Source organism: Parus major, chromosome 18, assembly GCF_001522545.3.
Source record: "Parus major isolate Abel chromosome 18, Parus_major1.1, whole genome shotgun sequence".
Classification (NCBI taxonomy): domain Eukaryota; kingdom Metazoa; phylum Chordata; class Aves; order Passeriformes; family Paridae; genus Parus; species Parus major.
Window position 1 is genome coordinate 10,973,866 of NC_031786.1, and position 9,409 is coordinate 10,983,274.

At 65.2% G+C, this 9,409-nt stretch overlaps 2 protein-coding genes across 2 annotated transcripts in view; one reads left to right on the top strand and one right to left on the bottom strand.

Moving 5' to 3' along the window:
* The window catches only part of USP43 (ubiquitin specific peptidase 43), a 31,571-nt gene extending 25,014 nt beyond the window's left edge, over positions 1–6,557 (top strand). Inside the window, exons 6-18 of the mRNA XM_015645360.2 lie at positions 803–903; positions 2,032–2,124; positions 2,296–2,431; positions 2,505–2,628; positions 3,036–3,198; positions 3,321–3,432; positions 3,585–3,688; positions 3,969–4,046; positions 4,121–4,250; positions 4,378–4,726; positions 4,969–5,109; positions 5,345–5,443; positions 5,516–6,557. Of these exons, the coding sequence (XP_015500846.1) occupies positions 803–903; positions 2,032–2,124; positions 2,296–2,431; positions 2,505–2,628; positions 3,036–3,198; positions 3,321–3,432; positions 3,585–3,688; positions 3,969–4,046; positions 4,121–4,250; positions 4,378–4,726; positions 4,969–5,109; positions 5,345–5,443; positions 5,516–5,964 (2,079 nt within the window). The 3' untranslated portion in view covers positions 5,965–6,557. The remainder of the gene's footprint in view (positions 1–802; positions 904–2,031; positions 2,125–2,295; positions 2,432–2,504; positions 2,629–3,035; positions 3,199–3,320; positions 3,433–3,584; positions 3,689–3,968; positions 4,047–4,120; positions 4,251–4,377; positions 4,727–4,968; positions 5,110–5,344; positions 5,444–5,515) is intronic.
* An 864-nt stretch (positions 6,558–7,421) lies between these two features.
* The window catches only part of ARHGAP44 (Rho GTPase activating protein 44), a 10,996-nt gene continuing 9,008 nt past the window's right edge, over positions 7,422–9,409 (bottom strand). Inside the window, exon 15 of the mRNA XM_015645273.2 lies at positions 7,422–8,342. Within this exon, the coding sequence (XP_015500759.2) occupies positions 8,327–8,342 (16 nt within the window). The 3' untranslated portion in view covers positions 7,422–8,326. The remainder of the gene's footprint in view (positions 8,343–9,409) is intronic.

A 9,409-nucleotide genomic window follows, 5' to 3' on the forward strand; every position in this document is an offset into this window, starting at 1 on the left:
CTCGGTGCAGACGGAGCCGTGCCAGGAGCCGTGCCGGGGCTCGGTGCAGACGGAGCCGTGCCAGGAGCCGTGCCCGGGCTTGCTGCCGCTGCAGATGCTGGCGGAACGCGCAAAGACACGGCCGGTCCTGGGCACCCACCTGGCCGGGAGGGCACCGAGCCAGCCGGGGCTGCTCGCACCTCCCGGATGCGGGTGATTTGCCCGCGGTGAATTCGCACCCAGCCGTGCTTCCCTGGGGCGAGGGCACGCACGGGAATGTGCACATCCGCTCCAGGAGCTCATCCCGGACACACAGACACACACACGGACATACTCCCCATGCCCCCTGCAGTGTCCCACCCTCTCACCCACCCACGCTCCAGCTCCCAGGGCCCGTGGAAGTTTGCTTGGCACAGTGGGAGGGAGCCAGCATGGCTGGGCCACCTCAGCCAGGATCCCCTCCAGGAGCATTTCTCCTGCCTTGAATGCATTCCTACCTCCAGTTCCTTGGTGTCCCGAAGCTCTGGCTACCTTGGAGGGGGGGTCTCACCATGCAGACCTTCATTAACCCTTTGTGCCCCAGGCTGGCCGAGGGATAGGACGTACCCAAAGGTTCCCCTGGAGCAGGTGTGTATGCAGCCTGGAGGGCACTGCAGTGCCAGGCAGGCAGGTGCCAGAACCTCTTTGGCATCACCTTCAGCCCATCCTCGTGCCACAGGGACACCAAAGTTGGGCTTGGTTCACTCGGACGTGTCCCTGATGCTCTGAAGGATGTGTCCCTCACCCTGTAACCTCACTCACCACATGTCTCTTGCTCCTGCAGCCTGGTAAGGATGGGAGCAGCAGTGCCAGCAGGTCCCCGACAGGCACCCAGCACCCCCACGGGCAGAGCTTCGTGCAGAGCCACTTCCAGGCCCAGTACAGGTCAGTGGGGGGACCTGTGGGATCTTTGCCCTTCTGTGAGCCCCAGGTGGGCACTGTGAGTCCAGGGAAGGGATGAAACGGGGAGGATCTCCATCCATCCCACCCACCCCAGCCATGGCAACTCCTTCCCCTAAAGCACTTGAAAGTGTCCAAGGCCAGGCTGGACAGGGCTTGGAGTGCCCTGGTGCAGTGGTAGTGTCCCTGCCCGTGGCAGGGGGGCTGGACACGCTGCTCCTTGAAGGTCCCTCACAACCCAAACCACCCTGTGCTTCTGTCACACGACTCAGGACTGTCCCAGCCCTCCAGCACAAGGGTGCCCCTCTGTGGGACACCCACAGGTTCATCTGGCTGGGACTCATGGGATGCTCAGGCCACACTGTCCCCAAGCCATGGCACTGCAGGCAGCAGGGGACACATCTGGCATCACAAGCCCTTCCTCCTCTCTCAATTAATCCCTCGTCCTATATATGAAAAAAGGCACTTTAATTATCCCTGTTCCACGTGCCAGAGCCGTCTGTGCACTAAAGGATTTATTAATTTGTGTGGCTGTTTCCCAGGGAGCTGAGTGGCTTTTCAAGGTGACAAATAACAAGGCCTCAGGATTTTGGTTTGGATTTTAATTTATTCTTTCTCTTTTTGTTGAACAAAAAGGCAAAGAGAAAAAAACGAATTAAAAAAAAAACCAAAAAACCAAAAAACCAACAAAAAACCCCCGAACAAAATCACACGCACAAAACCAACAAACACAAAAAAACAAACCGAAGAACAGAATTAGGAAGAATCAGCAGTAGGTGGCTGTTGGTGCCAGGGTGGGCAGGGGTCCAGCAGTGTGTCCCCAGGGCCATCCTGGGGTCAGTCACAGGCAGATGTCCTCCTGCTGTCCCTGTCTGCTCCTCCCACAGCTCAGCCACGGCCTGGGGAGGGGGTCCTGTTCCTCCCAGCACCCCAGGGTGTTGTCCCTGGGGTCACTTCAAAACCTGGGACGATGGATTTGGGATGTGGAATCTGGAACGATGGATTTAGGATGTGGTACCTGGGATGCAGCACTGGTGCCAGGGTGCTGCAGCCGCAGGGTGGGCAGCCGGGGGGCCGTGCCCGCTCCGGTGACGCTCCCCATGCATTTCCCAGGTCCTCCCTGACGTGCCCTCACTGCCTGAAGCAGAGCAACACCTTCGACCCCTTCCTGTGCATCTCCCTGCCCATCCCACTGCGCCAGACCAGGTGAGCCCCCATGCACCCCGCGGCGGGACGGCCGCTCCGGCCACAGCAATTTGCACATTTCGGAGTAAACCGAACACGGGAGGCGGCGGCAGCACCGGGGCCAGGTGACAGCCGCAGCAGCCGTGTCCATCGGGTGTGTGCCATTCGGCGCTGAGTCCCCTGTGTCCCCAGAGCTCTGAACGTGACGCTGGTGCTGCAGTGCGAGCGCTGGCGCTTCGTGCGAGTGGGGCTGGCCGTGCCGCTGCTGGGCACCGTGGCCGACCTGCGGGCGCTGGTGGCGCGGGAGGGCCGCGTTCCCCCCGAGCAGGTAACGGGGCTGGGCGGGCGGGGCTCGGGGCGCGGGGCTCGGGGCCTCGCGTCGCTGAGGGAACGGCCCGCAGGTGATCCTGGCCGAGGTGTCCCCGCGGGGCTCCCTGCGCTCGCTCGCCGACCCCGAGGCGCTGGGCCCGGCCGGGGAGGCCGCGCCTGTCTACGCCTTCCAGCCGCCGCCCGCCCGCCGCGCAGGTACCGCCCCCTGCTCCGATTGGCTGCGGCTGCCGGCCCGGCCGGCGCGGATTGGCTGCGAGCGCCTGTGCTGCTCTGCGATTGGCTCTGGGCGAAGGGGCGGGAACGGCCACGGGATTGGCCCGAGGCTGTGGATCCCTCGCTTTGATTGGTGGGAGAAAGTGGATCCCTCATTGGGATTGGTGGGGCAGTGGGTCCTCTCTGCTGTGATTGGTCAGAAGCAGCGGCCCCCACTGGGACTGGGGGAGGCAGTGTCTGCTGGGATTGGTGGGAAATGGATCTCTTTGGCTGGGATTGGTGGGAGAAGGCGTGCTGCACTGGTATCCGTGGGAAGGGCGGTGGTGGGCAGGGCCATGGCACTAATTAGCCCAGAGCTAACGAGGGCCCCTCGTTTCCACGGCCCACAGGGTGTCCCCGCAGCCTCCCTGCGTCCCCCTCAGTGCCACGGCCAGAGGGGCCGCGTCTGCTGCCCAGCAGTGCCCGCTCCTCCGACTGCCTGCACCGTGCGCCTGGTGGCCGCATCCTGCTGCTGCTCTGCAACACTGCGGGCACAGGGCCGCAGCTCGCCAGGTACCTGTCACCTGCCTGTCACCCACCTGTCACCCACCTGTCCCCCTGTCCTGTCCTGCCCTGTCCTACCCACTCACCGCCCGTGTGACACCCAGCCATGTGTCCCTGCTCTCTGTCCCCAGGTTCGGGCCACCGCTGCTGCTGCGGGAGGAGCGCGGCGTCTCCTGGGAGCAGCTCCAGCAGAACATCCTGGCCCAGCTGAGGGGGGTCCTGCGGGGAGAGGTCTGGCCACAGGTGAGCCCAGGGAACAGCCCTGTCCCCTCAAAGCTATCAGGTTTTGGGGGCAGTTTTTGCACCGTGTCCCTAAGCCTGGCTTGCCCAGGTGCTGCTGCTGGGCAGGGGATCCCTGTTCTCTGGTGACCCCACAGTCCCTGCTCCCCTGACAGGGCGCGGGAGCCCTTTTCCGGATCCGCCTGGCCGGGGGCTCGGTCCCCTGCACCTACCTGTCCCCTCAGGATCCCCATCCTCTCTGCCATCCTGCCATTGACAGGTAAGGGGCTGCAGGGACAGGACTGTCCCCAGGATGTCCCCTAACCCCTGCAGGCAGCCAGTGGCATCACCATGAGTGGGCAGTGTCGCTGTGCATGACTGCGTTGTCACCCTGGGTAGCCACAGTGGTGGTCACTCTGCTCCCCCAAGAACTGGGTCCCTGGCCCAGCGTTCCCACTGGTGGCTGTGGTGTCTGCTCCTGCCTGCCACCACGGGCTGGCAAGGAGGTGTCCCCACGGGGACAGGGGGTCTGGAGACATCTCACCCTGTCCTCCCCACAGGGCCCTGCAGCTGAGCGGGGCTGGGGGCCCTCCCCACGTGAGACTGACGGTGGAGTGGGACATGAGCACCAAAGAGCGGTGAGTGCCTGTGCCCGGACTGGGAGGACACTCCAGCACTCGGGTCACCCTCGCTGGTGACGCGTTCCTCCCAGGCTGTTCGGGAGCATCCAAGAGGAGGTGGTGCAGGACGCGGCGAGCGTGCGGCAGCAGCAGCAGGCGCACGGGCAGCAGCACAGCTGCACGCTGGACGAGTGCTTCCAGCTCTACACCAAGGAGGAGCAGGTACGGCCCCCCCCCGGGCACCGCCCAGCCCCGGCACAGGGGCTGTTGGTGCCTGCGGTGCTGGGGGTGGCTGTGGAGGTGGCGGGGCGTGACAGGGAGGGAGGTGGCCATGACGTGGTGTCCCCAGCTGGCCCCGGACGATGCCTGGCGCTGCCCGCACTGCAAGGTGCCCCAGCAGGGCACGGTGAAGCTCAGCCTGTGGACGCTGCCGGACATCCTCATCATCCACTTGAAGCGCTTCCGGCAGGTGGCCGAGCAGCGGCACAAGCTCACCACGCTGGTGAGGTTCCCGCTGCGGGGGCTGGACATGGCCCCGCACGTGGCACAGCGGGGCCAGCCCGGGGGGCAGCTCCTGGGGCGCTGGGCGCCCTGGCAGCCCCCCCTGCGCCTGCCCCCCGCCTGCCCCCGCGACCACCTGTACGACCTATACGCGGTCTGCAACCACCACGGCAGCATGCAGGGCGGCCACTACACCGGTGAGCGGGGACACTGGCGACAGGGAGTGCCAGGGGACAGGGCAGAGGGGAGCCGGGCTGCAGGGGATGGCATTGCAGCCACCCCAAGGCAGGCAGGACGCCGGGATGTGCCCCCCAGCACCATCCCATTCCCCCAGTGTGTCCCTGCACCATGGGCTCCTGGTCCCCCCTGCACCCCGGGGCTGGGGACATCCCGGGACAGAGCCCCCGTCACCCCTCACCCCGTACCCCCTCGCCCCCAGCGTTCTGCTGCAACGCCCTGGACGGGCGCTGGTACAGCTACGACGACAGCCGTGTGGAGGGGGTGCGCGAGGCCGAGGTGAGCACCCGCAGCGCCTACATCTTGTTCTACCAGCGCCGCCGCGCCGCCGGCTCCGGCACGGGTGAGCCCCAAATCCCTGCCTACCGCACCCCGGCACTGCCGCGGGGCACAGCCGTGTGGTCACACACAGCGCTACATGTGACCCACACCTGCCCCTGCCCCCCGCACACGTGTGCGCACACACCTGCTGCACCATCCCGAAGGGTGTGCACGCCCCCAGCCCCGGCCCATCGCCCCGCTCCCCGCGCTGGGTCCCCCCGCTCGGTGCCCCGGCCCACGCCCGCCGCTCCCCGCAGGATCCGCCGCCTCTGCGGGGCACTGGGTATTCCGCCTGGCCGCCTCCGAGCCCCGCGCCGACCCCAACCCCTCGGGCTCTGTCACCGCCCCGGAGAACGGTGAGGCTCGGGATGCGCAGCCCCCGGCCCCCCTCGCGCTCCCCGCCCGCCCTGACCGTGGTTCCCCCGCAGGCGGGTTCGAGGCGCGGCCCCCGGTGCGGGGACTGCAGGGTCTGCACGGCCGCAGCCTCAGCGTGCGGACCGCCCCCGCCGGACCCCCGGGACAGGGGGAGCCGGCCCCCCCCCGCGCCCCCCGACGGCTCCGCCGGGCCGCCAGCGCCGAGGGGACCCCGCGCCGGCCGCCGCCGGGCCCCGGCAGCCCTGGGGCCTCGGTGCCGCAGGGGGACGCGGGTGTCCCCCCGGGCCGCTGTCCCCCCGGCCCCTCGGCGCTGGGGCGGTCGCGGAGCTCAGCCAGCCTGCCCCCCCGGCCCGAGGGGGGGCTGCGCAGATCCGCCTCGCTGGGCAGGGGTGCGGGGGGGCCGGCCCTGGCCGCCCGGGTCCCCCCCGGGGCCACCCTGCAGCGGGGCCGGCAGCCCACCGGGCCCCTGCGCTCCCCGGCCGTGCCTGAGTCCAGCTTCTGAGCCATGCATGGGGGGCATCACCCCCCAGGAGCTGTACAGCATGTCCTGAACGCATCTGGGGGTATCCCACCTCAAGCGTGCCTGAACCAGGGATCCCAAAGCGGGAACATCCTGATCTGGGGGCTGCCAACCCAGGGATTTCTGAGCTGGGGGAAATCCAAACCAGGGTATCCTGACCCAGATGCTCCCAAATGGAATCCTGACATGGGGGGCTCCTGCCTGACCCAGGGCATGCCAGACCCTGATCCAGAAGTGTTCCAAACCAGGACCATCCCTAGCTGGGGGTTTCAGACCTGGGCTCATCCCAAACTGGGCTCATTCCCAAGTGGTGGTTCTGAACCCGGGGGTCTCCCAACACGGGGCCATCCCAAACAGGGTGGGTGGGTGCAGGGTCCCCAGCTCTGCAGCACCAGAGTATTTATTGTACCAGGAGAGTTTTATTCAGAGACGCTTTTTGTTTTCTAAAAGGCGACTATTTGGGGGCGGGGGGTCCCCCACACCTTGGTCTATGCAATCCCCGATTCCTGCAGCCAGCTTTTGTACGGGGCTCTACCCCACCGCCGGCGGTTTCTATTAAAGACACGTGAAACAAGCCCAGTGTTCATCCTTGGGGACGTGTCTGTGGAGAAAAGGGCTATGTGTGTCATGGGGGTGGTCCTGCAGTGGGGATCAGCCCAGGGTCAGGGGTCAGTCCTGGCTGGATCCTGCCGTGTGGGGCAGCTGTGCCTGGGGGAGGTCTGGGAGCAGGGTGGCAGCACCAGAAGTGTCAGAATCCTGGAGGTGAGCCCACCCAGACATGAGCAGGATGTGTAGGGAAAGTTGATGCAGCCACAGTGAGGGATGGAGGTGGAGGTGTTGGGGTCAGGGGGGAGATGGAGGAGATGGACAAAGGGGAGGAGTTTGGGGGCTGGTAGACATGGGAGTGGGATCAGGGTGGAAACAGATGTGTGTGGAAGAGGTGGGATTGGGGTGGAAGTGGAGGAGGTCAGGGTAGATGAGGTGGGATGGAGGGGTAGGGCAGAGATGGAAGCAGTAGAGATGGAAACAGGCTTGGGTGGAAGTAGAGGAGGAAGGTGGAGGAGTCTGACCTTTGCTGCAGTCTGCTCCAGTCCAAGGCCCCTGCTGTGCCACCGCTGCTGTCGTGGCTGTGGCCCTGCTTTGTGGCAGGGGACATGTGGGATTGCCACTCCTTGTCACCCAGCCACTCAACACCCTGGGTGTAGCAGTTTCCCTGGGGCACCCATGGATGCTGGCAGTGACAAGGACAGGATCTCCCCACTGCTCTGCAGCCCACAGCTGCAGCTGGGAGAGGGTGGTGATCCCTCAGTCCTGCCCCATCCCACCAGACCCATAACATTCCCTATAAAACACCGAACCACCGCTTTATTACCCAAATCCTCTCCACCTCCAAATCCTCCCCCCAGGGCTGGGGCAGGAAGCAAAGGCTGGCACTGCCAGGCAGTTCTCAGCTAGTGGCACACGGATTTATTTGATTTATTGATTGCTTTGGGGTGCTGGTGCCCCCCGGTGCCCACCTGGGGCGGGGGGCACGGCGCGAGCGGGGCGGGGACGAAGCGCTGCCATTTCCATCCTCCCTCTCTCCCCGGCCGGGCGGGAATGGCTCCAAATAAAACAAATCTCTCTATAATTTCTCTCTCTCTATACAAATATAGAATATATATATATCTCTGCCGATATATATATATATATAGATATAGATCTTCTCTCTCTGGAAAGGATAAAAGGTTAATTTGTCTGTGCATGCACGATCAAAGCCACCAACCCCCGGGGACAGCGGGTGCTGAGGGATGTGCTCCTCCCCACCAGCACCCCGAGAGCTGGGGGGGCACATCCTGAATCCCCAGGTTATTGCTGGTCAGGTCCCATCCTGCTCCCGAACAAGCGGAGGGGGAAGAAGCCGAAGAAAGGAAATCCCACTGCAAAGCGCCGGCGAGCTCCTTGTCACCTGGCCAGCACCCAGTGGCACCCGGCTCGGAGCGCAGAGGACGTGGTGGCATCACCGCGGGGTCGTGGGTGCTGCGGGGCGGGGGGGGCAGGCACCCGGTTCAAAGGCAAAGTCTGGATAAGGCGAACAAAAATGAACTAAAGAACAGCGGCTGTCCCCAAACCGGGAGCTTCGCCGCCCAAAACTGGCCCGTGGCCCTCGGTGCCGGCGGCCGGTGCTGGCCCCTGGGTGCCGCACGGATGAGCTTGGGGACAAGAACACTGTCATAGGGCTGTGCTCTCCGATTCCTCCTCCTCCTCCTGCCGCGGGGTCAGGCTCGTCCCCGAGAGTCTCTGTGCTGCCTCTGGCGGGTCCCGGCATAGGGCGGCGTCCGGCGACACGTGGAGGGAGGGGACCTCAAAACGGAGCAGACCTGCGGGAGGGCACAGTGATGGGGACACCCGCCGGGGCTGGCATCCCGTTAGTGCCACCACCAGGGGTGTCACCGCCGTCCTCTGCTCTGCGGAGCTCACTCGAGCCAGGGCGGTGACCCCAGCTGTCCCACACACTGCCCGGGTCCCGGGAAGCTCCATCCCACCGAGCGCAGGTTACACTGTCCCCTCTCCCAGGGCACCCGCAGGGTGAAGCTGCGCATGGGAAGTGACAGGGTGACTACAGCCACAGGCAGGTGGTGTCACTGTGCTCTCTGCTGAGAGCAGAGCAACCCCCTCAGACTGAAAAAGCTCCTCTGCCACTCCTGCCCAGCTCAGGGACATTGTTAGGGTGTGATGTCAGGGCTGCATCCATGACAGGGTGCCCTGCCAGGCCCACAGCAATGTGTGGGCAGAGCCACGCCGATGCCTGTGCCACCCAAAGGCAGGTGACAGCCCCTGGGGACACTGTGACCAGCCCCTTGCTGCCACTCACGCTGTCCGACCCCTCACAGGCAGGATGGGCATGCAGGGGACAGAGGGGGACAACACATCCATTGTCCCCAGTGCCAGCTGGCACTCCCAAAGTGTCCCCCTGGCTGTCCCCTTCCAGCAGCGCAGGGATCCTGGGGGGACACGGCACCAACACAGCCCAGGGCCAGGGAGGGCAGAGCAGCAGGGACAGCAGCACAGCTCCTGGGGATGGCACATTCCTGGTGACACTGCCACGTCTCAGGGGACATAGCCAGCTTCCCGATGCATCCTCACCTCCCTGGGCTCATCACCACCGTCCTGGGGACAGTTCCACTTTGCCAGGGGCATCACCACCTTCCTGAGTACATGGCCACCCTTAGGGAGATGCTGGCACCCTCCTGGGCCAGTACCACCTTGCCTGGGCTATCATCACCTTCCTGGGGACATCAACTTCCTAGGGACAGTTCTGCCTTTCCAGGGACATTGTCACCTTCCTGGGGAACGCTGCCACCTTCCAGGGCACAGTCCTGCCTTCTCAGGGCCATTGTCCCCGTGCTGGGCACTCCGCCACCCCCCGGAGCCCCCCCGCCGGGGT